Below are 26,809 nucleotides of genomic sequence, written 5' to 3'. Positions count from 1 at the left end.
TGGGCCGGGGTCCAGAATCGGGGCAGCTCAAGGTCTCCTGAGGGCTGAGGAGGGAGTTTGCATGGCCTGACTGTAACCTGGGCCCCACTGCAGGCCAACACGTCGTGTTATGAGAGGACAGCAGATTGTTAGTTTGTTTTATTTTTGCTAAGACAGTTTCTAGGTAGTAAGCACTGTCCTCAGCAGAGTGGTCCTCAGCAGACATGCCAAACCGTCCCCACGGCCTACCAGTTCTCACCCTTCTGAGCCAGAAGGTCCCTGGCTCCCGGCTTGTCAGCCTGGGTGCTGGCAGGCCCCTCAGGAGGGGACCCAGGTTCCCTCCATCACAGGTGCTGAAGAACAGGCCCCAGGAGCCTGGCCCCCACCCCAGCGGCTAGAACAGGACACAAGGGCTGAGACCCTGCTCTGCCAGAGTAACCTCCCCAAGAGGGGGGCAGGGGTGAGGGAAGCAGACCGCTGTCCCCCCACCCCTGGGACGGGGTTTGCAGGTAATGCTGAGGCCAGGATCGAAAGGAGGTGGGAGGGAGTATAAATACTGTGAACCGGGCTCCCATCACTGTGGGCGCCCAGCTCTGGCAGCAGGAGCCCCCACACGCTGGGGCTCCGCACACCCGAAGGGCCCTTTTGGGGTGTTAGGCCAGGCGGGAGGGTTGCCCTGTGGCGGGAGAACCCAGACTGGCCCCCCCACCCCAGGGACTGAGCCTCCGCCACTACCGCTACCGCCCCGGCTGCAGGCTGTGCTGGTGGGAGGCCTGCTTGGCTCGCTGCCGCCGCAGCCGCACAAACGCCTGGGCCTCTCGGTCACCCTTCCGGCTCTCCAGCAGCTGCAGGATCAGATCCCCTGCAGAGAGAGGCGTTTGGGGGTCAGACTTGGGAGACGCAGCGCCTGCCTGGCGAGTGGCCAGGGCTGTGGTCCCGCCCCGTCCTCCCGAGCCTAGGGATTGGCCCACCCAGCCACGCTCACAGGACAGCCTGGCAGCGGCGCCGGCCCTAACTCTCAGCCCAGCTGCAGCGCAAGACACTGATGTGCCTCAGGTGGCAACCGTGACCTTTTCATACGAAAACCTGGGGCCAGTTAACCAAAGTGTGCCTCGGTTTGCCCATCAGGAGAACAGCAACAGCTGCCTCGCTGGGTGGTCGTAAGGGAGTGGTATGAGGGTTAATGTGTCCAGGGCTTAGAATGGGCTCATCACAAGTGCTCAGACACAATTCCTACTCCTCTCATCGAGCTCGGGGGCTGCTCTGCAGAAACATGCCCCCTGGGCAGAGAGATGGCCCCTCTCCCCAAGCAAAATGCGGTGACCTTATCCCACCAGGGAGAGGCGTGCACACCCAGCCTAGCTTAGACCACGGGTCCTTGATCAGACCTAAGATCTCAGCAACGCAAGCCCCACTCCAGCTCCACAGGCTTCCGCCTCCAGGGAGGTGTTCCTGATCCCCACATCGTTGCCTCTCTGGGGGCTCCAGAGCCTGGCAGCCCCTGCCCTGCATCCCCATGCTGGGCCAGGCCCCGCACTCGCAGCCTCTGCCCTGCCCAAGGGCTCAGGCCTACCGTTGGGTGCAGGGTAGGTGAGGGGCAGGCGGGTCTGAGGCACTTCGCCAGGTTCCTCCATCCCTGTCAGGCCGGGCACGGAGCGCAGCGGCAGGAAGGCCTCCCCCTCCAGGTCATCAGTCCCCAGCCTGTCGTGGTCCAGCACCGTGAGCAGGAGGCACGCCCCGTCCTTCTGGCATGGCTCAGCAGGCACCAGGCTGGGCGGGGGGACAGAGTCAGCTCAGCTGCCCGCCCCGCACAGTGCCATGGCCACCCACCCCCGCACACAGGCTGGCCCAGACGGGTGGGGATTAGGATCACGTCAGCTCTCAGCCTGGCGTATCTTGGGGCACATGCTGTCATGCCTGCTCTGACTGTGAGCTGATGCTTTCAACCAGGGGCCCCTGTGTACCCAGGCACCCCCTGTCTTGTGGAACAGAGGACCTCAGATACACGACCCTTCCCTGAAAGCAAGCCTCTCAGTCCAACATGTGGGAGGCATCTCCCCAACAGTGCCCCTTAACTCCACCTGCAGGAGTGCAGGCTTGAGGCATGTGCCAGCAAAACATTTGTCCCCACTGCCCCCTCCCTGGGACTCACACCGGGTCATCTGAGGGGAGCCCCTGGGCCCCAAATGGGAGGAGCAGGCCTGAGGCGGTCTGGGGTTGGGGAACACAGCCAGTGTAGGCACCACTCACAATTCAAAGGTCTCATCAAACAGAGGGTGAAGGTCCTTCTTGTGCTTTTGGGTCTCCCGGGGGGCCAGCTCAGGGAACTCATGCCTGGGTTCCAAGGTCAGCTGGACAAAGGGGTCGCTGGAGCCTGGCAAGTGGCCCGGGAGGAGACGTTGCCAAGGATGATACCCCAAGCCCTGAGTGCAGTCCGCACCCCAGCAGCGGTGCCCTGCCCGCTAGCACTGCCCCCTCGTGGTGGTCCAGGGGAAACGCACCGAGCGCCAGGAACTCTGGGGGACCCGAGCGCAGACCCGGAGAGCAGCCGGGGCAGCCTCCACTCACCATTGGAGTCCAGGGGCAGTAGGTTGGAGGCGCTGAGCAGCTCCACACGCAGCTTCTGCTCGGAGGGGCGGTAGGAGGCCTTAACGGTGACGGCCCCGAGCTCCTCGGAGGTGGTTGCTGCCTGGGGGCGGGGCGCAGGGGCGGGGTCAGCGGGAGCCGAGCGGGCGGGGCGGGGCTCCAGGTGCGCGGTGACCGCGGCGGAGCGCGGGGCCTCACCTGCTGCTCGAGGCGGCAGCAGAAGTACTTGCTGACGAGCTCCCGACTGGAGGCCGCCTGCAGCTCCAGGTCCCTCTGCAGAGCCTGAGGGGACACACCCTGAACCGTCACCCCCATCCGCAGCCCAGGGCTGCCCTGGCGCCCTGGGACCACAAGGCAGGGTTGGCCCTGCGACAGCCAGAGGCACCGACGCGGCGGGCTCCGCGGGTGTGTCTCAGCTGCCCTGCCCCAACCAGCTTTAGAAGAACTTCACGCTCGGTTTAAGGTTCTACTGTTGCTGTCTTAAATTTTTCAGTTTTTTTTTTTTTTTTCTTAAGAAAGGGCCCATATTTCATTTTGCGCTGAGCCCTGTAGATTATGCAGCAGGCCCTGGACACAGGCGAGCACAGGAAGGCAGGCTCCCCAGTGGCGCCAGCTCACCCAAAGGCCCTACCTGAAAGGTGGCGGTGTGCAGGGCCTCGGGCGGCAGGCCACAGCCCTCTGCGTAGAAGCAGATCTCCAGGTTCTAGAGGGAGCAGAGGGGTGAGAGATGAGCCCCTCCAGGCACTTGTCCCAGCAGGGTCATCATTGTTGTCACTGGTGTTACCTGTAGTGCAAACTTCAGCCTGCTACAGGCCAGGGGGCAGCTCCGCTGGGAGGCAGCCACCTCCGCCAGCACCGAGAGCGTGTGTGTCCAGAGCAGACTCAGGAGGCTGGGGGGACGTGCAGAGGGACGCAGGACAGGAGGACAGAGAAGGGAGCCGAGATGCTCCTGAGAAAGGGGAGGCCTCGGGGCCCCCGGGCCTGCGCCCAGGTCTGCCCCGCCCCCACCCTCCACCTGGTGGGACTAGGACCTGGGGCACAGGCAGGGTAGGGAGGGAGGGCTGTCTCCTAAGGGAAGAGGGGGTGAGGGGCAGTCAGGCCCAGTCCTATCTACAAGCTAGTGAAGAATCCTCGTGGGATTATCAAACCCCAATACACAAGGGGGGGAGGGGTGGTCCCCCAATGACAGAATCTTGAGTGAAGATGCGAGTGGCCAAAGTGAATAAGATCTTATGGATCAGCAGGTACTACTTGCGGGAGAAAAAAAAAAAATAGCAAACCAAGCCACAGTCCATCCTAATAATGACCTGAAGTAACTGACTTGTCAAAGTAGAGTCAGGCAGAGAAACACACAAAAAAAATGTGTGCTTAAGAATGGGGGAGGTCTAGGGGCTTCCCTGGTGGTCCAGTGATTAAGACTCTCTACTCCCAATGCAGGGGGTCTGGGTTTAGTCCCAGGGAACTAAGAGCCCACACACAGCAACTAAAGAGCCCTCAGATGGGCTCCCAAAGCTGTGCTGCCCCAGAGGGAGAGGAGCAGGCCTCCGGGGGCCAGCGGCCCCATGTGGGGGACCAGTTGGCATCATCGTCACCGTCGTCACGGCGGCTCAGTCACCGACCACTTCCTTTGTTGCAAGCTCTGTTCTCAACACCTCACATGACTCATTTAGTCCTCCACAGAGGCCAGAACTATGATCAACTGCACAGAAAACTTGAGTGATCTGCTCAAGGCCATCCACCAAGCAGCAGTGAAGCTGGAGTCTGAATCGGGGTCATCCAGAGCCCACACCCTTGACCTATACCCCCTGCTGCCTGTGTGTGGGGCCCTGCTCCAAGAGACCCTAATGGGAAGCTCTCCTGGAACATGGGAGAGGAACACCAGCTTCCAGGAATATTAGGGAGGCCAGAGCTGCAGCCCCCAGACGATGCAGCCCAGGGCCAAGGGAGGGCGACCGGCAGGTTTCAGCTCAGCCGGAGGTGAAGTGGACGGGCTTGTGCAGTCCTGAGCACCCTGACCCGGGCAGCGAGCATTTTAAGAACCCGGCTGCATTCTCCCCCGAGGATGGATGCTGAGGCTGGGAAGGAGGGGCAGGAGAGGAGGAAGCGGTGGGACACAGCAGGGCAGGCGGCTGCTACAGACCTGCTGAAGTTCTCCTGCACCAAGTTGGTGTTCATGTAGCAGAGCTTCACCTCCAGGAACTTCATCAGAGGCAGAATGGCCTGGGGAGGGTAGCAGTATGTCTGGCTCTGGCCCATTTGGGTCCCATCCCCATCCCCTCGCCCTGGCCCAGAAAGAAAACAGGGCCAGGAGCTTTCCTGCCCATCGGTGGAATGTCTGCAGAGCTGACCCCGGCCCCAGTGGGCTCCAGCCACGCTGGCCTCCCCTATAGCCCTTGAACCTGCCAGGCCTGGTCCTGCCTTTTTCCTCCCACAGAAATCCTCATGGCTCCTTCTCTTGCTTCCTTGAGGTCCTGACTCAGCTGTTACCCTCTGAGTAAGGCCTTCTCTGGCCACTATCTAAAACCACAGTCCTCAGGGACTTCCCTGGTGGGCCAGTAGTTAAGACTCCATACTTCTACTGCAGGGGGTTTGGTTTCCATACTGGTCAGGGAACTAAGATCCCACAAGTCACATGGTGCAGCAAAAAAAAAAAAAAAAAGCAATCCTTTGATCCTTTCCATTCTCTTGTTTTTTCTCTAGAGAGTTTATCATTATCTAATACATATGAGCTTCCCAGGTGGTGCTAGTGGTAAAGAACCTGCCTGCCAATGCAGGTTAGACGTAACAGATGAGGGTTCGACCCCTGGGTCAGGAAGATCCCCTGGACGCGGGCACGGCAACCCACTCCAGTATTCCTGCCTGGAGAATCCCATGGACAGAGGAGCCTGGTAGGCTACAGTCCAGGGGGTCGCACGGAGTCAGACATGACTGAAGCGACTTAGCATGCATGCATGCATAGACATATATGCATTTATACACACACGCATGTATAGTTCCAATAATGGCTACAGTGACAGTTTATGCTTAGCTCTGTTTTAACCTCGCTTACTAGAATGCAAACTGTAGGAAGGCAGGGATTCTTATCATGGTGTCCACTGATGTATATCCCCAGTGTCTAAATCAATACCTGGGACAAAGTGGGTGCTTAAATAGTTGATGAATTAATAAATAACATTCTCCCAAACCCTGATAGTTCAGTTGGTAAAGAATCTGCCTGCAATGCGGAGACCTGCAAAGGAGACCTTGGTTCTATTCCTGGGTCGGGAAGATCCCCTGGAGAAGCAAAAGGCTACCCATTCTAGTATTCTGGCCTGGAGAATTCCATTGACTGTATAATCCATGGGGTCACAAAGAGTCGGACAAGACTCAGCGACTTTCACTAGTCTCCCAAACAGTCACAGGTGTACATTACTATCCCTGATTGCAGATGTGGAACCTCAGGTCACCTGGCCTGAGTAACCAGGACAGTCATGTGACTAGGCAGTTGAGAAGGATGCAGGGCTATCTGGCTGCAAAGTCTAAGCCCTCCCCTACTGCACCCCCCACACTGTCAGTGCTAGGAGAGCCTACGGGATGACCCAGCCCCACACTCTTAGCATCCAAGGAGGCAACTGAAGCCAGGAGGGAACATTCCTTGCCCACGTCTGGGGAGCTTAACTCTGACACCTCCCAGCCTTCAGCCCCCTGCCCACCCTAAGCCCCTTGGCAATCCCTGACCCATGCTGCTGGCAAAGGTCAGTGAGCAGGGCGGGCCACTCACGTCTTCAGGCAGGACGGACTCCCTGATGCCCACGAGTTTCTGGATATGCTTGGCAATGCCCGCCTCCAGCTAGAGACACAAAATGGAAAGAGGAAGGCCAAGGGCATGAGTCGGGGTGGGGGCGGGTGGTGGTCAGGAGAGGTTGCTTGGGGCCTGCGTTTAGGTTCAGGAAGAGGAGAAGGCGGGGCACTGACCCCAGTCCTGCTGGGAGAGGACTTCAGGCTGCTGTTGGGTGGGGCAGGGTCACTGTGGGTCCAGCAAACTACCTGCTTGGCCAAGGTGCGGACGCCGGTTCGGATCTCATGGCCCAGCCCAGCCAGGGCACCCTGCAGCTGGGCATGCAGCGTGTTCTGCAGCTGCTCCTGCTCCAGCACAGCCCCCACCCGCTGCTCCAACGCCTCCCACGCCAGCTGGGTGGGCAGCTTGCCGATCACCAGCCGCAGCTGCTCCATGTCATTCACCACCACGCACAGCTGCAGGCGGGCAGGGACACAAGGAGACAGGCTTTACTGAATAGTATCAGCACTGGCCGGCTCCGCCCCCAGCCCAGGCCAGCCCCCAGCTCTGGCCCTTACCATGTTAGCCGCCTGGCCTTGGTCCTTCTGGCCTGCAGAGAGCTCCTGGGCACGGGCCTTTATAAGGCTGCAGTACACCAGGGCCAGCCGACAGGTGTCCTGGGGTGAGGAGGGGATGATCAGTTTGGTGGGGGAGGGTGCCAGGAGAGGCAGGTAGCAGAAGCACAGGAACCTCAGTGTCCTGGGCAGTTTAAGGTGGAGTGTTCTGGATGCTGCTAGGGTGAGAACTGGGACTTCCCAGGTAGCTCAATGGTAAAGCAGCCACCTGCCAATGCAGGAGACATAGGTTTGATCCCTGGGGTGGGACGATTCCCTTGGAGAAAAGTGAAGTGAAAGTCACTCAGTCATGTCCAATTCTTTGCAACCCTGCGGACTATACAGTCCATGGAATTTCCCAGGCCAGAATACTGGAGTGAGGGGCCTATCCCTTCTCCAGGGGATCTTCCCAACCCAGGGATTCAACCCAGGTCTCCCTCATTGGGAGCAGATTCTTTACCAGCTGAGCTATCTATCAGGCAAGCCCTTCCCCTGGAGAAGAAAATGGCAATCCACTCTAGTATTACTTTTTTTTCCTCCTAGTACTTCAATCCCACTCCAGTATTCTTGCCTGGGAAATCCCAGGGACGGAGGAGCCTGGTAGTCTAAAGTCCATGGGGTCACAAAGAGTTGGACACGACTTAGCAACTAAAATAAAGAAACCAGTGGCTAAGACTCTGTTCTCCCAATGCAGGGGCTCAGGTCCAATCCCTGCTCAGGGAACCAGATGAGAACTTGGGTGAGAACTTGGGAGAAATGGTGGAGTGGGAATGAGGCTGCACCTCCACAAACTTGACAGTGATCATGAAGGCCTCCTCCGGGTCAGGCCAGTCCAGCTGCCGGGCGGTGTGGCTGATCTGGGCGAAGCAGGTGGACAGATCCACAGCGGAGGTGCTATGCTTGGTCAGTTCCCCCAGGGGCACCAGCTAGGAGATGGGGGAGTGTGTAGAAAGGAGAGTTCAAGGCTTGCCAAATCCTCCCTGCTTGCATCTGCAAGCATCCATAGTTCATACAGCCAGCAAGCTCAGAGCTGGGCAGGGGGCTGCAAGGCACACAAGCAGGGCTCCGCTCAGAGCCCGCAAGCTGCCAGGATGAACCTTTATGAGAAGCCACGGTTCACCCCGGAGTAGTACAAGAGACAGCGTTTCACACCTGAACTGGCCTCAAAAGCAGCGCTCAAAGCTGGTTAGCTGCTTCCGCACCTGCTGCAAGGTCCCGGCAGAGCTGAAAGCCACACCCCCAAATCTGGGACTCTGCCCCTAGCAGGCCCCACCCCTACCTGGTCCATCTGTACCGCGCGCTGCACGCGCGCCAGGGCTACACTGTAGGTTTTTTGCAGCCAGGACGGGATGGCCGGCTGGAACCAGCGGTGGAAGCCTTCCAGGGCCAGGACGCCATCCCTGGGGAGAGCGGGGGTCAGCCTAGGGAGCTGCGAGCCCTCCTCGCCCGGCAGCCAGTCGACTACCCACCTCTCCGAGGGGTGCGGGCCCAGCTGGTAGAGCTCCTTGAGGCTGACGTAGAGCTGGAACAGGCTCTCGCCTACCTCCGGGGTCACCGAGCCGCCCACCATCGCGATGTAGTCTTGCACCCGCTTGGCCACCTGCGGAGGGAAGGCGTGGTGGGCGGAGCTCCAGAGGCAGGCGTGGGAGGCGCGGCCGCAGGACACGGGGAGCCTCACCAGCCACTGCAGCTCCAGGAAAGCCATGGAGAAGAGGTCGATCTTGAGCACGCTGGAGGAAAGGCAGCAGGCGTGACCTGGCGGCACACAGCCGGGTCCCTCTGGACCCCGTGCGAGCCCCCATGCACCGCCCCCGCCCCACCACCCGCTCACTTATGGAAGATCTTGTTCCACATGCGCTGGCACTGGTGCAGGTCCCCAATGATGTCCTGTACCAGGCTCAGTAACGCCTTGCCCATCTCCAGCAGCCCCTGGCAGGGACAGAAATGAGCCAGGCAGGGCTTCAAGCAGTGGGCATCTGGTCCCACCACCTACCACCTGGCATGAGCCCCTCACCTGCACCATGGGCTGATGGTGCTGCTGCTTCAGGTGGAACCATCCCACGGTGCCAGCCTGGGGGCAGAGAGGCCGTGAGCAGGGAGGGGTGCCAGGCCCAGGCACACGCCCTCCCCACCCCCAGGACAGGCGCCATACCCGCAGTGCCTCAGTCACCAGGCTGGGCAGGGGAGCGCTGTCTGGGCACAGTTCCCCAAAGGCCTTCATCTTGCACATCTGTACCAGGACCCTGTGGGGATGGAGAGCCATGTCCAAGATGCCGCTGCCCTATGGCCCCCCTCATTCCTCCCGGAGACTGCCATCCCTCCCAGAGGTGCCCCCAAACAGGGGCGGGAGTCACCACCGACCTGAGAAGGGACTGCAGCCGGGCTGGGGAGTCAGGCACCGAGAGGGGGAAGACAGACCGGAACCTCCGGATGAGGGAGAGGCCATAGGCCAGCAGGGAGCTGAACGAGCTGGCCAGCTCCTCCAGCTGCAAGGCCCGGAAGGTTCCGTGAGGCAGGGGCTGCTTTAGGGGGCCTAAGCCATTCCCTGAGCCTTGCCTGCCCAACACCTCCCCCTGCAGCTCCCCCCAGCCCACCTGCTCGGCCTTGAGCCGGCCCTGGATCCACTGGTACTCGATGCTGGTGATGGGGAACAGGAGGCAGCTGCTAGGGAACTCCAAGCTCTGGTAGAGACGGCTGTAGGCCAGCCACTGCCTGCGGCGGACAGGAAGCCCTCAGCCAGCTGAGGACCTCCTTTCCCACGGCTTGCCTGGCCTGGGGGAGGGGGTCAGGGGTGGACAGTGCCCAAACCTCTCCAGCCCTGCTCCACCCCAAAACCTCCCAGGGTTTCTCATCAGCCTGTAGAGGCTGAAAACCAGTAACTGAAAGTAACCCATGGGATTGCTTTTGTTCCCATAGTGAAAATGCTCAGTCATGTCCAACTCTTTGTGACCCCACGGACTATACAGTCCATGGAATTCTCCAGGCCAGAATACTGGAGTGGATAGCCATTCCCTTTGCCGGGGGATCTTCCCAACCCAGGGATCGAACCTGGGTCTCCCGAATTGCTGGCAGATTTTCTACTGCCTGAGCCACCAGGGAAGCCCTTTGTTCCCATAAGGGCTTTTCAAAACATGTAAATGAATTGCCCCGTCTCTTAAATTAGAATATTTGTGATTTTAAAATTCAGGACTTCTTGCTTCTTTCAAATAATCAGATTTGGAGACTTGAGCCTTCAAGTCCAAGTCCAAGTCCAAGTCAGCCAGAACATCCCCTTAGAAAGCTGAGGGGAGACTTCACAGAGGGGGCCGAGCGGAAACAAGTGGGAGGCTGAAGGAGGCTGGGGCAGCACAGCTGCGCTGGACAGGCCTCCGCCATCCGGGGACGCGGCGCCACCAGCAGTCCTGCTGGGGCCCTGGGGCTGGGGCGGCAGACTCAACTGCCCAGGACTCGGGTGATGTCAGGGAGTGAAGTGTCCGGAAGGCAGCCATGATGGACGATGGACAGGGGAAACTAGGCTTCCCTGCCCTTGACCCCCTGCCGCCCAGCAAGGCGACAGCCCTGCAACTTCGGCACGAATCTTTCATGGGAAGCCGGAGATGTGAATCTGCACGGAAAATCTCCAGATTTTAAGAGCTGGCGACTGGACTTCCCTAGTGGCCCAACGGTTACGAACCCACCTGCCGACGCAGGGGACACAGGTTTGATCCCTGGTCTGGGAAGATGCCCCATGCAACTAAGCCCATGTTGCTACAGCTACTGAAGCCTGCACGCCCTGGAGCCCTGCTCCGCAACAAGAGGAGCCCCTGCAGTGAGAAGCTCACACGTGACAACTAAAGAGTAGTTGCTCTGCTCGCCGCAGCTAGAGAAAAGCCCACAGACAGCGACAAGGACCCAGCGTAGCAAAAAACAAATAAAGTTGAGTCAGCTGGCAACTGACTCAAAACTTAAAATACACAGTTTGGGCCCCAAACAAATCTCTGGAGGGTTAGACTTGGGGCTGCCAGCCTGAAGGAGGGCAAGCATGGAGGGAGCGGGTGGCGCAGTGCAGACAGCCCTCGGGTACTCTGGCTGGGCTGGGCACTCACGCCAGGGACCGGTGGAAGTCCGACAGGTCCTTCTGCGTGGCATGGAGGAAGAGAATGGTGGCCGCCTGGGAGCTCAATGACCCGTCCCAGGAGGTGCTGCCAGCCTGAGGAGGCAGGTGAGGGGTGTCAGGACCTTGCAGGCAGGCCCTGGCCCCGCCCGGCCCTAGCAGGGCAGTACCTGGTGCTGGGTGACCTCATGGGACACCAGCTGCTGCAGGAGGTGGAGGTGGACTGTGTAGCTGGGCTGGGAGCGGCTGGCCTTGGTGGCTCTCTGCGGGTGGGCGGGGGCGGCAGCAGCCCAGCATGGCTGTGAGCAGAGGACCCCACGCCTGGGCCAGCCCCTCCTCCCCGCCCAGCCGGGCCGCCTACCCGCTTGTGGATAAACTGGAACTGGAGGTGACACTGGCCGCGGTCCGGGTAGGTGTCCGTGCAGGGCTCCAGGGGGTACCAGTGATCCTCCCGGCAGCGCAGGTCCTGGCGGGCCGGGCAGGCAAGAGGTGCCCACGCCCTTGAGCCGCAGGAGCTGCTCACGCTTGGGGACCAGGGAGGCGATGGGAGGCAGACCCCAGGCTCCGCCCGGTGCAGACCTGGAACCCCTCCCTTGGACCCCTTGTCACCCCCACTCCACTCACCTGTAGTCTGAGAACTACGTTCCCCAGGAAGTCGTCCTGGCCTTTTTCCTTCCGGGCCTCCTTAAATATCCTGTCCCAGGGAGAGGGGCTGAGAGCCTGGCCAGGTCAGGCTGGGATCTGCTCCCTCCCTCTGGCCACCTGGGCGCAGCCAGAGCCTGCAGCCCAGCCACTGGGGTACACGTTGCGGGGGGTGCGGGCAGAAGGAGCCCTGATTCCTTCCCCAGGGAGGACCCCACGGCACTCACCTTCGCAGCCCATGCAGGTCTGTGAGTTCCCCGAGCTTCTGTCTGACGGACTCCACGGCGTCCATGTCCCTGGTGTGGGCAGAGGCTTCAGCGGGAGGCGGACAAGGCGTCCTGGGAGCCCCCAGCCCCTTCTCTTCCCCACCCCAGCGGGCGGGATTGGGGCCCGACCCTCACCACATGTCCAGATGAAAGCTGGCGTTGCTTATGTCCTCAAACTCTCTGTAGTGAGAAAAGAGCATGGCTGAGGGGCTTGGATAGCTAGGCCCCCTGACCAGGCCACTGGACCCCAGGCCCAAGCCTGCCATCCTCAAAGTCAGTTCAGTTCAGTTCAGTCACTCAGTCGTGTCCAACTCTTTGAGACCCCATGGGCTGCAGCACGCCAGGCCTCCCTGTCCATCACCAACTCCCGGAGTTTACCCATGTCCTCAAAGCTACCCATCCTCAAGTCTTAGCCCTTGCCTGCAAACTCCTCCTTCTCAAATGTATCGCCCCCTTCTGCATCCCCATTAACCCACCCGTGCCTGACCCCCCCCTCCCCCAGCACGTGGCATTTATGCCACTGCCCTGCCCTATCTGGCCTCCGGTCTGTCTTCCCTGCCTTGGGAGCAGCCTCCACCTCCGGTCAAGCCACGCTCTCTCCCCCAAGCCAGGAAGTCCCACTGATCTCACTGATGGGGGCCACCACCCCACAGCCGAGTAGCCCCTGATGACCAGAGCGGGTGGGAATCAGGGCAGGGCCACGTACAGGATGAACGTCTCGTCCCACACAGGGTTGAGGGTCTGGGTGACGACCTGGGTGCGGTGCGTCTGCTCTTCGGGGATGGTGTGCCTCACCACGGCCTTCTGCCGGCGCCGGAGGCCTGGGCTGCCCCCGGACACTGTCATCCCCTGCTCGATGCCCAGCAGGCAGTAGGGGTCACTGAACCCTGGGGAGGAGGGGATGGGGGAGGCAGTAAGGGTGTTGACTAGGCTCCCAGGGAGAGTCCTTATCACCCCCTCCCCATCCAAGGGCCAGGGGCCAGCAGCCCCTAGCTGAGCCCCAGGGGATGTTTGGGGGATGGGAACTCTGGGACAGGCTGTGACGGGGAGAGGAAGGAGCCAGGAAGAAGGCCCCGGTTCCCCATCGCCTACTCACCGCTGACATCCTTGCCCAGGATACCCTTAGCTTGTTTCACCGTTGCTTTCAGACAAAAGACTGGTTTCTGGAGTGACAGGAGGTGGGGGCTGAGTCCCCGAGGGAGCTGGCCCTCCCAGCCCCCCTGATGGCCCAGGGTGGCCCTGGCGGGTTACCTCCAGCTGCTGGACGCTCTTTAGCATCTGCTGATGCTCCTCGGGCTCCATGCGGAAGGCCTGGTGGGGCAGGAGTGTGGGAAGCTGGGGGCATGGGGTGGGGGCGGCCAGGCTGCAGGGAGGCGGGCAGGAGGGGGCGGGGCTCACCTCCTGCAGGTACCGCAGCAGCTCGGAGGACTCCCCCACATGGTTGGGCTCTGGCTGCCCCAGCCGGTACAGGACGGTGTAGAGAGCTTCCTCGTAGAGCAGGGCCCGCTGAGACATGGCAGGGTCACCGCGGGATCCCCCGTCCACCCACCACCACAAGGTCTGAGCGCCACCAGCCACCCTGGCACCCAGGGCACATGCCCGAAGCGGGGACCAGGTGTCTGAACGCACAGGGAAGGCAGAGGGTTGAGACCCAGCCTTGGCAGGGGGCTGTTTGGGAGGATGCTGGCCTGCTTCCCAGCGCCCCTCTATACCCCCAAAACACCCTGATTCTTACCTCCTCAGGCGACAAGTGGTGGGATGAAGGCTCGATCTGGGGAGCGAGGCAAAAAGACAGGGTGTCCCAGAGGCCAGGACCGGGGTTTGGATGCCCGTACGACTCCCCCCAGGGCAGGCCCAGCCCGAGGGCTCGGGGGCCCCAGCATCTGGCGTCCAGCCCAGTGGTGCCGCGCACCTGTTCCTGCGGCAGGCCTCCTGGGGGTCCGGCCCCTGAGCCACCTTCCTTGTCCCCTGGCCTGCCGTGGCTCGGGTCCATCAGTTCTCAGCTGCCCTCCGGCAGCGTGAGCTCAGCACGGCCCTTGGCCCCAACCTTCCTTCCTTCCTTCCCCAGAGGAAACAGGGCTGCTTATCGGCGGCTCCGCTCCGCACCCCAGCGGCGGAAGTGAGGCCCAGCAGCGAGGTATGAGACTGGGGGTCATGCCCAGCGGGCCTGGGGGTTGCTCAGCAGGTCCCCCAAAGCCCAGCCCACAGCAGTGATACTTGTTGCCTAATGGAGCCCATGGAACTGGAGGAGCTCAGGACAGCCAGCAGGGGTAGGGGCAGGTGCCGTGGGTGGAAGCCCACCAGAGGGAGGGGTCTCAGAGAGGCTCAGACCCTGGGCCTGAGGCTCTGGGGAGCCCAGAGAAACACCTGCTCCGCTGACCCGGATCCCAAAGGCTCCACCTGGGGCTGGGGTAGGGCCAGAGAGAGGAGCAGAGCCGCAAGAGGTGGGGCCCGGCACCCAGAGCCAGCAGAGCCCCACCCAGGCCTGCTGGGCTGCCCACTGAGGTCCCTCCTACCTCCTGAGCCCGTGGGGGCCGGGGATCCTGCAGATCTCTGACCCCGCGGCGCCTTATCTTGATGGCCTGGCGCAAGAGGGGAGGGCGCCTCTGGGGCCGGGAGAAGAGCGTAGCCATGGTGTTCAGCCCAGCCCTTCCTCTCCGCCTGGGGGAAGATAGTGAAGCCACAGGGTTATGCAAAGAGCCCGGGGCTGCCACCCGGTTCCAGGGGAGGGGGAAGGAAGGGCAGGCCCCGGGGGAGGGTCAGGTCAGGGTTTCACCACCTCGGGGTGGGGGCCCCTGGCTCCCTGGCCCCTGCACCTTCCTCCCTGGGGCTGGCTGGGATACTGGGAGGAACCTGGGCGGACTGCAGGCAGAGGCAGGCTGCTCAGCCGCAGCCTTCCACACAAGGGCCCCAGGGATTGTCCAGCACTATCCAGCAAGGGGCTTGAGGGCAGGGGGACAGCAGCCCCCCGGGTGACTGAGGGAGGCCCACCTGGCTGGTCCTCACCTGCAGCTTCCCCGGAATGGGCCGGAGACCTGGAGTTGGGGTGGGGAGTGGGCAGGGCACAGGGTGGGGACCCGGAGAGGCGTCTCCCCCTGGGGCCAGCCAACTGCTCAACCTGCTCTGCTCCACAGGTGACATTCCACCGATCTGACGAGGCCAGGCTGTGCCAGGCAGGGACGGCCCTACAGCCCCTGCCCCCACAGGGAGGGCGTCCTCTTCAAATGCCCTTGCAGAGGGTTTTGCCAAGCCCAGGGGCTGCTGGGCAGGGCTGGCCAGAAGGTAAAGGTTGGGGAGGTGACTTGGTCCAGAAGGCACAGGAAAATCGACGCTTCAGGCTAGGCTGGGCTTCAGCACACCCAGGACCTCCCTCCAGATCAGGGTCCTGGGGGTGCAGGCCTAGATGTGGGCTGTGGCCGATTTCCACCCTTCCCAGCCTCAGGAACGGAGGCTCTTCAGACCCGCCCGGCACCTCAGGGCAGGGCAGTGACCCTGCCAGCCTGGGGTGTGGCACAAACACCCATCTAGCCCGGCTCCTGTGTCCAAGGCCTCTCACCCGGGACAGCTGCTGGGCCCCGGGGCACTCCGTGGGTGGACACTGTTGCTGAGCAACCGCCATGAGACACAGGACAGGCCTTGGCATCCTGGGTCCAAATGGGCTGAGCGAACAAGGGGCTCTCATATGGGAGGGAGCACCATCTAACGGAGCCTTCCCCGACCCGCCCCGGCCCGGCTGCAGGCCAGACAGCTCTCCTTCCCAAGAGCACCTCCCTCACCACACAGAGCCAGACAGGGGTCTAGTCACTTCATTTTTACTAGTTCACATGTTCAGCAGACAAGTCAAGGTGCAAACAGGATTTATTTCACATTAATATATTAACTGAATTTTTTTGGGTCAAATAAATAGGGAATCCTCTAAATAACCATCTCCTCTCTTCACAGCCAGTCCAGGAGCAAGTGAGAGCAAAATTTTAGTGCATTTAGGGGACACACTGCCAACCAGGTATGAAGCTTAAAGGGAAGAAGGCAGGCTGAGGGGCTGGCAAGAGCTCATGGTCAATGTCCAGGCCAGGCCCCAGGGGTCTGGTTCCCAGCCCACCCGGTGGCCCCCAAGTGGACATGAAGTAGATGTGCATTCTCCAGTTCCAGTCCGAGAGGCCCTCTCTAGAGGGAAAGGAGAGGTGAACGGAAACAGACTCCAGAAAAACCAGCGAGGCAGCAGAGGGGCTCTGCCCCCAGCCATGGCTGCCCTCAGACCACCCACCCCCGGCGGCTGGTGGGAAACCCTAAATGTTGAAAGCAGAGGCAACAGGAAGACCCAGGACGAGGCAGGGACGGGAAGGTGAGCGTGAAGGGGCGCGGCCGGCTGGGGATGGAATGCAGGTGGGCAGTTGGCAGGCAGGCGGCCCTCCTTAGCCAAGCACAGACGAGGGCAGACGGAATGTGAGTGGGGCCTGGCAGGGCGCCGGGGCGGGGGCGTGGGCACGGCTTGTGAGGCTGGGGGTAAAGCAGCTACAAAATCAGAGAGCTGGACTGCGGTGGAGGAGGTGGCCAGAGAGTCCCTCCATGGGCAGAAGCTACGAGAGCAGAACGGGGACGGAGGAGGGTGGGGGGACGCCCCCCGCCCCGCCATGGGACAGCGCAGGAAGCCAGCGGGCTCCGGGCTTACGTGGGAAACTGGGAGGCACCGCCCCAAGTCAAGGGGCCCCCCTTCCCTCGAGGCGAGTTCCTGATAACTGTTTTATATCAGAGCTGGAGGAAGGACAAGCCCTTCCCATCACGCCCCACAGCCCCAACTCAGCCCCAAGGGGAGGGGAGGAGAATGAGAGGAGGCAGGAGGAGGGGGTGGCGGGGTCTACTGGGTCTTCTTATCTTCAGGGGGGTAGTAGGGAGGTGGTGGCGGCTGGTTCTGAGGAAGAAAGGAAAGATCACGTTAGGACTGTCCGAACAAGGGGAGGTCTCTCCCGCCTCTGAATACCAGCAGCTGGGGCTGTGGGTCCCCCTCCAGCGTGTGCCCGCCCCACTCACCGTGGGCATGTAGACGTTGTGTGGGTTGCCCGGGTTGTAATAGGCGCTGGCAGCTGCTTCCGCGGCCTTGGCTTCAGCTGTGAGAACACACACACTCGGGACGAGCCCCACAGACAGGCCTCCCCGCCGCCTCCGGCCGCCCCTGCAACCCTGGCTCCCCAGTGCTCGGGTGGCTGGTGCCAAGGACCCAGTTCCATGAATCAAGCAGTGGTTAACCTTCCCTAAGTGCTTCCGGCACTATTGAGACACCCCCTGTACTCCTCCCCATCCGATCTTCACCACGACACCCCCAGGTGGTTCTGTTGGCACATTTTGCAGATGAGAAGACTGAGGTACAGAGGGAATCCTTTCCCAGGGAGCACGGCCAGCTAAAGACAAGAGAGTGGGCTGGCATCTACTGATCTCTCTTCACCACCTGCCACCACACGGCTGGTCCCCTGGGACTGTCCCTAGGCCAATGGTCGTGCGTTATCTGGGGCTTCCGCATACCCGTGGGGAGCAGCCCAGGGGCTGAGCTCACCTGCAGAAGTGGAGGGAACATCGGGGCCGCTGACTGGAGGCTCCATGGGCCCGGGGTAGGGCGGCGGTGGGGGCTGCATGTACCCCATGGCCCCGTCCATCATGGGGGGTCCCGGATAGAACTCTGCTCAGTGAGAGGGATGGGACCCGGTGAGCGGCGCCGCCCTGGCCCCTTGTCTGGTGCCCCCCCAGGCCCCTCCGGCTGCTCCGTCCGTCCTGAAGCAGGTCCAAGAACAAGTCTCCCCTCTGCAACCCCCTGGCTTGGGCGGGAGCGGGGGTGCGGGGTGGGCAGCAAAGGACACACTCACCAGGTGGGGGCGGTGGGTAGGGGTAGCCAGGAGGGCAGGGGTACATTCCATTGGCGACTGGCGGGGGGAAGACATAGGCCCCACTGGGCATGTAAGAGTAACCATAGGCTCCGCTGGGGGCTTCGCCTCGGGAGGCTACAGTACAAGGGGAGAGAGAAGTGAGTGTCTCCAGCCTCAGGCGCGGGGAGCTGCAGGGTCCCTGGGTGTGCGCAGCAGACACACCTCAGCCCTCCCTGCTCGAGGCCACCTCGGGCAGGGACGGGGAGAGGGGTCTGGGTGGGGACGGAGGTCAGAGCTGGGGCAAAGGGAATGGGGTGGTGGGAGGGATGGGAGGAAGGAGGCTCAGGGAGGGGCAAGAACGGAGCTGGGGGAGCCTGGGGCCAAGGTGAGGAGGTCTGCGGAACACAGCCATTGGGACTTCACAGGTTGCCTCATAGGAAGCATAAAGGCTGGGTTTGTTTCCGTGAGGCCAAATGTCCTCGAGGCCGAACGGCTCTGGCAAATCATCCTATACCTGCTCCAGGCAAAGGAACCTCAGCCTTTGGGGTACAGGGCGGTGATGTTAATTACAGGTTTCCTTCCCACTGCCCTGGTGGCTGAGGCAGGAAAGTATCTGCCTGCAACTCTGGGTCGGGAAGATCCCCTGGAGAAGGCAATGGTTACCCACTCCAGTACTCTTGTCTGGAAAATTCCAGAGACAGAGGAGCCTGGCGGGCTACAGTCCAAGGAGTCGCAAAGAGTCAGAAAAGACTGAGTGGCTAACACTTTCCCTTTCCCTTTCCCAACTCCCAGCCCTGGGCAGCCCGGGGCCCAGGAATTCACCTCCTGACTGCCTAAAGAGCACAACTAAAAGGAAACAAACCCAAATGAACAAAATGGCACACGCATTCCATGTGTCCTCGGCCCCGGATTCCGAGAGCCTCGGTACCTTGAGATGCCACCTGTAACATCCGCTGTCCAAATTCGATGGCGCCCCCGGACATAAAGGTCAGCTTGTAGGATGCAGAGCCTTCCCAGCCACCTGAGAAGAGAACAGCGCATCAACAGCTCAGGAGAAGAGCGTTCCCTCTGAAGAGATGGCTGTACATCCTCTCCAGGCCCCATCCAATGGCCTGCCACACACATCACAGGCCAGCGCTGTGACCCGGCCGGCCCCCTGCCCACTTCCTTTGCAGTCCTGTAAGCACAGCTGCGCTGGGGCCTCCCACCCCCAATAAAGCAGCAACAGCCGATTCAAGTTCAGAGCAGCTCTCTCACTCCCGGGGGAGGGGGTGGTGGTGCTGAGAACAAACCCTTGCACCCCCTGCCTGGCTTCTGTCCAAAGGGGAACCGTGAGCTCAGCAGCAAGGCTCAGGCCAGGCTGAGTGTGGGGGAAAGTGAGAATGGTGCCGGGGTCTCTGGGGTCTGCCAAGCTCGAGGGAAAAGGCCCCTGCCTCCCACGCACCTGAACAGTGCCCTCCCACACCTAACGTCTGACACACGCCCCAGGTCGAAGTGAGCGTTTTCACTGGGTCTGCAGTCGTTGAGCCGCCTTCGGGCGCTCTCTGATCTGAGCTGTCATCCTGAATGCCAGCATTTCCCAGCTCTTGGCAACTGAATGGCTGGCAGCCCAAAGGCTGGTCTTGGAAGCTACTCCGGAGCCCAGAGCCCCGCCGTCACCCACCTCCTGCTTCGGCCTTCACCGTCCCTTTGATGTAGTTTGCCCCAAACACAGGCTGCTTGATCTCACAGTCCTTCATCAGATAGAAGGGCATCATGAAGGACTGCATGGCATCCTTCGCCTTGGACAGAAAAATGACCTGCAAGGACAGACAAGGGCCATCACTGCTCGGACCACAGCCAGCCTGGCCACCGCTTCCTCTGTGTGAGGCTGCCGCTCCCAGGGCTGGGGTGGGTGGCCGCAGCCAGCACCCAGCAGCCCCAGGGCACTCTCTGCAATAGCCACCCCTGGAGGGTGCCTTTTGGAGTAAAAGGCCGCACGTGCAGCTGGGCTAGGGAGGCCAGATGTGTGAATTCACAAGAAAAACGCGTGACTCAGGCCACACGTGTGAACAGGACGGCCTGCTCTGTCACTCATGGGCGGTGAGGAGGCGGCGGACACGGAGCCTCAGTGAAGAGGCTGCGAGGCGAGGGCAGAGGGGCGGGGAAGGGCTCCCGTAGCGGGCGTCCAGCCTGAGCTCCACAGAACTGAAAGGGGGCAATGGCAGCAGGTGGTGGACCCCGGGAGAAGGGGCGGCACTAACCAGCCCGTGGACTCTGCCCAATCAGCAAGGCTCTCACCCCCCAGGTAGAGAACCTGCTGTTTTATACCCACGACTTTAATCTGTGACTGGAGATGCCAACTTGAACCCCCAGAGACAGGGTTTTGAGACATCCCTCCCCATCCCCACCCAGGTCTCCTCTAAGGCCTGTGCACCTCTCCCCGCTCCACCTCTAAGTCAGCTCTCAGGTGGCCCCAGGCAGCCATCTTCTTCCAGGAACATCCATTTGTGTTTCTCTGCAAGTCTCTCTGAGTCTGCCTGAGGTCCTCTTAGGTGAGGCCCATTCTGCAGGTTGGCATTTCTTGCTCTGCCGGGTTTGGCCGGGCTCTTTGCCCAGCCCAGAGACTGCGGCCGTGCTATTGAATCCTGTGGACCACACTTACTACTCTGGACGTGCACAAGGGCCTCACGGGCTACTCCTACAAAACTCAAAGTACCTCGGCCTCTCCCCCCAGGCCCAGGTCATTCCAGCAGCTGCACTGAACTCCAGACTGCTTGCAGCAGCAGCTCGGGAATTTGCATGGATTCACTGTCCAGCCATCAGTTTTGCTGCACAAAGAGCCTGGTGGTTCGAGAACCAGGGAGATGTGACAGAAACACGCTGACATTCATCAGGGCTCAGAGGCCACTAGACTCACAAGGCTGAGGCTGACCTAAGGCTCTCACATCAGCCTCCTGGAGCCACGAGTCTCCAAACCAGCTGCCTCACTGTACAACTTACCCGGTACGGGGTAAGGTAGACGGTGCCTTTCTTGGTCCCTTTGAAGGCCTCTGGCACATTCCTCATATCACTGAACGTAAGCTCTACATGGTCATAGGACATCAGAATGCTGTGAGAAAAGAGGACAGGCCCTGATGAGACTGCTGGAGTCACAATCTGTCACCCCCAAGGACTGAAACCTCCTGGGTAGCAGCTGCTTATGAGCAGCTGCCAGCATGTGGTCGTTTCAACACTGCTGTGAGGAGCATAACAACACAGCCATGGAAAAAATGAGCAAGCTGGGTTCCGCGAACCCCACCCACACAGCCCCAAAGCGACCAGTGTAGGGACTTCCCTGGCGGTTCAGTGCTTAGGACTCCCCATTCTCACTGCGGAAGGCCCAGGTTCAACCTCTGGTCAGGGAACTAAAATCCCACAAGCTGCAGGGCACAGCCAGGAGAAAAAAAAGTGACCAGTGCAGTAGAAGAGCCGCAGGGCTTTGCAGACACCATAATCCCTCCAATCGGGTCAGAGCATCTGGGTTAACTCTTCTGTTCTTCTTCCAGGTCCTTACAGCAGGTGCTCTGTTTTTGTTGGTTTGCCTTTTTAAGCCTGATGCGTAACTTTTTAAGACATGACTCTCCACCTTACCAAAGGGCTCACTTCAGGGTTCCTCTAAACCTGGGGTGCTTAAGCTGAGTGTGCAGGGCTATCAGTCCATGAATCCTTGAGACAATCACACACGTGCTTTTTCCTGTGACAGTCCATAGCTCTCATCGCTCTCACAGGGATTCTTGAAGAGTGAGGTTCACTGTTTTACACATCAAGCTTTATATGCTGAATGGAGACTTCAGTTACTGTTTACACAACTTTTTCAGAACTGGGGCGCAAGCATTTGCTAAAAATAAGGCACACCAGTACGCAGCAGCACTGAGTCCTAAACCAGGTAGGAGGCCCAGGAGGACAGGTAACATTCTTTTTTGTTTTTAAGATAACATTCTTGTCCCAGAAAAGCCCCACTGAGAGAGAAAGAACAGTCCCAGGAGATGGTACCAAATGGCATCAGCAGGGTTTGTCCACCCTGGGACTGGCTCGCACACAGAGAGGCTACACACCCAGGGCAATGTGAGGTTTCTCTGATTACAAGACAACGCAGCCCAAGTTCACGTGGTTCTATTTGTCTTTTTTTTTTGCCCTCCCAGATATCACAACTTCCTTCACTGGGGAGGGGTAAGTGGAAAGAGGACCAGTACCAGAAAAGACAGGGAAAGCTCAGAGAAAAGAGGTCATGATCAGGAACAGGCTGGGCCTGGCAGACCCTGTGCCGGTACCATGGCGAGAGTCAGTATTGTGGGCTCCCTGAGTGCTTTCCTGACTCAACAAGCATGCCGGGTTACAGCCCTGGGCTGAGTGCTGGCCTTAACCAGTGTCTAGACTCTGATCCCACCAAGTCTCTTCTGGGGACTCAGATTCCTTCTTTGCTCCTTCAAGAGGTGCTTTTGGGTCACTCAACCAGGGCTGGCTGGTCTCATTCTCAACGCCCAAGGCGCAAGAGGAGAGAAGCCATTCAAGGAGCGGAAGGTAGGAGAGACAGAATGGAGTGGGGGGTGGGCAGGACAGGTGCGAGACCACTCTGGGGAGTGACCGGAGCCAATAGGAATTCAAGGGAAAGAGGCAAAAACTGACCTTTATAGGAAATATGTCAGGCATCTGACGATCGTTAACTATGTAATTTCACCTCTGGGCCTCAGTTTCTCACCTGGAAACTGAGCAGTTCTGGAATATACTGGAAGGCTACATACTGGTAGTTAAGGCTACTGACTTTGGAATCAAGACTCCTTCGCTGTTACTTACAGCTTTGTGAGCTCAAGCAAGTTTCTTAACTTCCCTGTGCCTCAGTTTCCTTACATGTCAAGTGTGTAGTGTAATAGCACCTGCCGCACAGGATTCACACACTGAAAAAAGGCAGAACAGATGTCGCCCCTCCCCGACACACAGTAAACGCCTAAATAAATGGCAATTACTTTTGTCTAAAGCTTTCCGCGTTTCCTAACGTCTCCTACTCTGGGCAAGGGGTTCGAGGACGACCCGCAAGCTCCAGTTGTCTCTGCAAGACCCCCGCCCCATCCGGCCGCCCCGGCCCCATCCCACAGCTGATCAAAGCATCCCGGCCCCTCCCTCAACACCCACTCAGCTTCCCGCAGCCCCGCCCCAAGCCGTTCGTTACCCCCCGACCCATCAGTTTCCCCTCTCCACGGGTTCACGCCCCGCCGCCCACCGCCCACACGCTCGATGCCCGCCCTTCCGGGCCTCTAGGGTTATTCCGCACTGTCTTCACCTCTCGGTGTTGTTGACGATCACTCCGCCGCCCTCCGAGTGGTTCTTGTTGAGCGCCATAGTCCCTCGGAACAGGGTCCCGAGCCTGGCGACGCAGTGCGCTTGCGCCCTTCTTCTGCCCGCCCCTGGTGGCGTCGTTCAGATAAGCGCCAGCCAGTCACAGCTCCCGTGCGGAGGCAGGCTCTACCGCCTGATCCCGGGCGTCACGTGCTAATAGTTTACGGCCTCGCCCCCTCCCCCCTCCCCGGCGCCTGCATCACAAACAAGCTCAAGACTACAACTCCCAGAAGGCAACGCTCCCTCAACCCCGACCTCTCCCTACACGCTAGCGGAAGGATGCATTCTGGAACTTGTAGTCTCCCAGACCGCAGGTCCCGATTGACTCCACGAGTCGCATAACTAATTCCCACCTACCTCCACTGCGTCCTCCCAGGGAGCCGAATGAATAGTTCGGTTAGCCACAGAGGAACTAATCGTAAAGGCGCTAGAGGCAAAAGCTCATACCCACAGGATGGAGGTTGTAACCTACCCCAGCTGTAGGAGCGCTGATCACTAACTGGGGCAGCTTCATTCCATCTACAAACGTTTGGGGAGAACTTATATGACTGCTCCTCCTCCCCACCCCCAACACACACACACACACACACACACACACACTTGAGTAATCACTGAGCCAGACAGATAAGTGCAAGACCAGTTTCTGTTTGGCAGAGAAGAGTCAGGAAAAACTGCAATCGCTCCCATGAAATCAAACCCAGACCCTCCGAAGTGGGCGGTGGGAATCTCGGTGCGGGGAGGAGGACCCGAGCCCAGCGCCTTCATCTCATCGCCTCGTCCACCGCAGCTGGCCTCGCGGTGGCGCTGCTCCCTCTAGAACATTATGGCTTTGCCGCCCGGCCCTCCCAGCATTTTCCAGGCTCGAAGATTTAAACCAGACTGGGAGGAACTGAATGCCACTGGGCACAGCGAGAGACCGAGTGCTTAGGGCTGACTCACTGTGACTCTGCCACTGTGCGGCCCCCGCTCGCCGCTGTAGTTTTGTAAACTTCCGGCACCTCCGAGGCGGGTCTTTCCGGGTAATTGTGGGAGTGGGAGTTGGGGCGGGGCAAGGGGCGTGGTGGTGTCTCACTACCCCCGGGGCGGTGCTGGTGCATCTTTGATTTTAAGGGATTAGAGTTTGATTTGAAGCACACTGCTAATTTCCTGACACGTGGTGGCCAACTTTGTGATCCACCTGCTTGACTTTCGTTTTGAGTGAGATTTCTTAGGTTAAGGGTAAAAAACTGGAAAATATTATGAAGCAGGTAACAGTTTCTATAAGGTCTTGCGCAAAACCAGGATGGACGTTGCAGGACAAGTGCGATGAAGTAGTACATCAGGGGACATGATGAAATCTGCCCTTGAAGGTTAAGTTAAATTCCATACATATGGGATTTTCCCGGCGGTCCAGTGGTTAAGACTCCCTGCTTCCACTGCAAGGGGCAAAGTTTCCATCCTTGGTCAGGGAGTTAGTGAAAGTCTCCTAGTCGTGTCTGACTCTGCAACTCCACGGACTGTATAACCCGCCAGGCTCCTCTATCTGTGGAATTTTCCAGGCAAGAATACTGGGATCTTCTGGACCTAGGGATCAAACCCAGGTCCTCCTGCATTGCAGGCAGTTCTTTACTGTTTGAGCCACCAGGTGGTAAAGGCAGGGCACAGCCTATATCCCTGGCACAGCCAAAATAAAAATAAAAATCCACACATGCAATCTATGCAGTTGTTGAAAAGAATGAGGTCAAATTCTGTGTGCTGAAATGAAAAGATTGCTACGGTTTGTCTGAACAAATGATGTATAAATATACTTACATTTGTCTAAAAATAAGGTATTAAGTCTCTTGAAGGATGGACTTCTGTGGTGGCTCAGATGGTGAAGCATCTGCCTATAATGCAGGAGACATGAGTTCGATCCCTGGGTTGGGAAGATCCTCTGGAGAAGGAAATGGCAACCCACTCCAGTACTCTTGCCTGGAAAATCCCATGGATGGAGGAGTGTGGTAGGCTACAGTCCATGGGGTCGCAAAGATTCGGACACGACTGAGCGACTTCACTTTCATGCTCTTTTCTACTGTTTGTTTACTGTGTGCATTTTATTTATTTTTTTGGCTATGCAGCATGCAGGATCTCAGTGCCCCCACCAGGGATCTAACCCGTGTCCCCTGCAGTAGAAGCGCAGTGTCTTAACTAGTGAACCACGAGGGAGGTCCCTGCTGTGTGCATTTTAAATGTTAATAATACATTTCAAAAAGAAAGGGAAAAAAAAGAGAAAACTCACCCAACAATGGGTGTGCAAGAACAGCTGCTGTAAGTACCATAAGAGGGAAGGTGGGCCAACAGTGCACAACCCCGATTGGTGGCAGAGAGAGTCTCGTTTTGTGGAGCCTGAAGCCTTTCCCGTGTTGGAGGCCCTGTGTAAGAACTAAAACACAGGATTATAAACACACCATGCTGTGGCCACACTGAGGCCTCATGACAGGAGGGGAAATGTGATGAAGAGGAAGTCTGAGTGGAACAAGATAGCAGGCTTAACCCATTCTGGCTTAAGTGTCCAGCTTTTGCAAGTTTCATAAAACACGTGACCATGTGAACGCATTGTTGGGGCTGCTCCCAGGCGGTGGACAGGGCAGGTCCTTTCCAGGACCACACTAAGGAACTCAAGGGCAGTTCGTTGTTGAACATGTCAGGGGTGGAGGTGGAGATAAATTAGAAGTTTGGGATTAACATATACTACATATACTACTGTATGGCTTCCCAGATGGCTCAGTGGTAAAGAATCCGCCTGCCAAGCAGGAGACACAGGTTCGAGCCCTCGGTCAGGAAGATCCCCTGGAGTAGGAAATGGCAGCACACTCTAGTATTCTTGCCTGGGAAATCTGATGAACAGAGTCGCCTCAGGGGCGACAGTCCATGGGGTCGCAAAAAGTCAGACACCACTTGGCGACTAAACAGCAAACAGCAGCAAACAGAAAGGTCCTACTGTATCACAGGGAGCTATACTCAGTATGTTGCAATAACCTGCAATGGAAAAGAATCTGAAAAAGAATATATGGGGGTGTGTGTATAACTGAATCAGTTTGCTGTGCACTTGAAACTAACACATTATAAATTAACTATACCTCAAGAATAAAGTAAATAAAAACTGCTTAAGCATTTTGTCATGAATGCTATTTTTCCCCAGAAGGAGACTGTGAAGTGTATCACCTAAAAAGGAAAAAAGAAAGAGTCACAGGTCAGGATTGAGACAATTTTAATTTTATATTGTGATGTCCTCTGAGGTTTTCTGTAATACGTTGTCTTTTAAAATCTGCTAATCCTTGTGCCCTAAATTGATTTCGTAATCCTCACTTTGAAAACTCCTATTCCAAAAGGAAGGATGAGGGTAGTGTGGGTGGGGGAAGTGGAGGAGAGGACAGGAGTGTGCTGGAGTTGATGTGAATAATACCGCACCAGGTTCCCCTCCCCACCCTGCCAGAGATGGGACCTGCATCCGCCCAACTCCTGGAGCTGAAACTGTCCCATATTTGCAGTTCCCCGATCAGTTTACTAAAGGGTGTTTCAGTGAGATTTAGGTCATTCTCATCCTCTTGGTGAGGAGGAGAGTTTTGTTTCTCTTAGTATTTTTATTTATTTATGGTTGCCCTGGGTCTTCGTTTCTGCACTCGGGCTTTCTCTAGTTGCCG

General features: G+C 58.8%; 2 protein-coding genes across 6 annotated transcripts; both read right to left on the bottom strand.

Annotated features, from left to right (window-relative positions):
* Positions 1-123: 123 nt before the first annotated feature.
* On the bottom strand, positions 124-15,089 carry UNC13D (unc-13 homolog D). 4 transcript variants are annotated; one of them, XM_069542098.1, is made up of 33 exons: positions 14,929-15,089; positions 14,454-14,598; positions 13,673-13,708; positions 13,336-13,443; positions 13,189-13,248; positions 13,034-13,100; positions 12,644-12,824; positions 12,073-12,117; positions 11,899-11,967; positions 11,654-11,723; positions 11,391-11,495; positions 11,200-11,292; positions 11,022-11,125; positions 9,531-9,648; positions 9,298-9,422; positions 9,089-9,179; positions 8,951-9,007; positions 8,768-8,865; positions 8,615-8,666; positions 8,406-8,536; positions 8,216-8,336; positions 7,719-7,862; positions 6,901-6,999; positions 6,592-6,798; positions 6,326-6,394; positions 4,706-4,785; positions 3,350-3,455; positions 3,197-3,268; positions 2,764-2,847; positions 2,548-2,668; positions 2,230-2,353; positions 1,553-1,749; positions 124-841 (listed from the first exon to the last, which is right to left on the bottom strand). In XM_069542098.1, the coding sequence occupies exons 2-33, from the start codon at positions 14,568-14,570 to the stop codon at positions 717-719; spliced, it is 3,276 nt and encodes a 1,091-aa protein (XP_069398199.1). In that variant the 5' UTR covers positions 14,571-14,598; positions 14,929-15,089; the 3' UTR covers positions 124-716. The 4 variants fall into 4 exon arrangements, 3 of the variants coding, with proteins under 3 accessions (XP_069398199.1, XP_069398200.1, XP_069398201.1); XM_069542099.1 differs by having other exon boundaries at positions 14,944-14,964; XM_069542100.1 differs by lacking the exon at positions 14,929-15,089 and having other exon boundaries at positions 13,850-14,464.
* A 688-nt stretch (positions 15,090-15,777) lies between these two features.
* WBP2 (WW domain binding protein 2) lies at positions 15,778-24,143 on the bottom strand. Of its 2 annotated transcripts, XM_069542181.1 has the most exons (8): positions 23,092-24,143; positions 20,775-20,883; positions 19,456-19,591; positions 18,721-18,813; positions 17,793-17,927; positions 17,486-17,608; positions 16,966-17,042; positions 15,778-16,846 (listed from the first exon to the last, which is right to left on the bottom strand). In XM_069542181.1, the coding sequence occupies exons 1-8, from the start codon at positions 23,148-23,150 to the stop codon at positions 16,793-16,795; spliced, it is 786 nt and encodes a 261-aa protein (XP_069398282.1). In that variant the 5' UTR covers positions 23,151-24,143; the 3' UTR covers positions 15,778-16,792. The 2 variants fall into 2 exon arrangements, with proteins under 2 accessions (XP_069398282.1, XP_069398284.1); XM_069542183.1 differs by lacking the exon at positions 17,793-17,927 and having other exon boundaries at positions 23,092-23,299.
* Between the last annotated feature and the right edge of the window lie 2,666 nt (positions 24,144-26,809).

The sequence above is a fragment of the Ovis canadensis genome, chromosome 11 (genome assembly GCF_042477335.2).
Source record: "Ovis canadensis isolate MfBH-ARS-UI-01 breed Bighorn chromosome 11, ARS-UI_OviCan_v2, whole genome shotgun sequence".
Classification (NCBI taxonomy): domain Eukaryota; kingdom Metazoa; phylum Chordata; class Mammalia; order Artiodactyla; family Bovidae; genus Ovis; species Ovis canadensis.
This window is presented reverse-complemented; position numbering and strand designations above follow the sequence as displayed.

Excerpts from the sequence above, each read along its gene's own strand:
- WBP2 (XM_069542181.1), bottom strand. The coding sequence starts at position 23,150 with ATGGCGCTCAACAAGAACCACTCGGAGGGCGGCGGAGTGATCGTCAAC. Across the intron at positions 20,884-23,091 it reads ATCGTCAACAACACCGAGAG|CATTCTGATGTCCTATGACC; the intron begins GTGAAGACAGTG and ends CTTTTCTCACAG. Across the intron at positions 17,928-18,720 it reads GTTACAGGTGGCATCTCAAG|CCTCCCGAGGCGAAGCCCCC; the intron begins GTACCGAGGCTC and ends CTTGTACTGTAG.
- UNC13D (XM_069542098.1), bottom strand. The coding sequence starts at position 14,570 with ATGGCTACGCTCTTCTCCCGGCCCCAGAGGCGCCCTCCCCTCTTGCGC. Across the intron at positions 12,825-13,033 it reads CCTGGGCAAGGATGTCAGCG|GGTTCAGTGACCCCTACTGC; the intron begins GTGAGTAGGCGA and ends CCTCCTCCCCAG. Across the intron at positions 9,008-9,088 it reads TGGTGACTGAGGCACTGCGG|GCTGGCACCGTGGGATGGTT; the intron begins GTATGGCGCCTG and ends CTCTGCCCCCAG.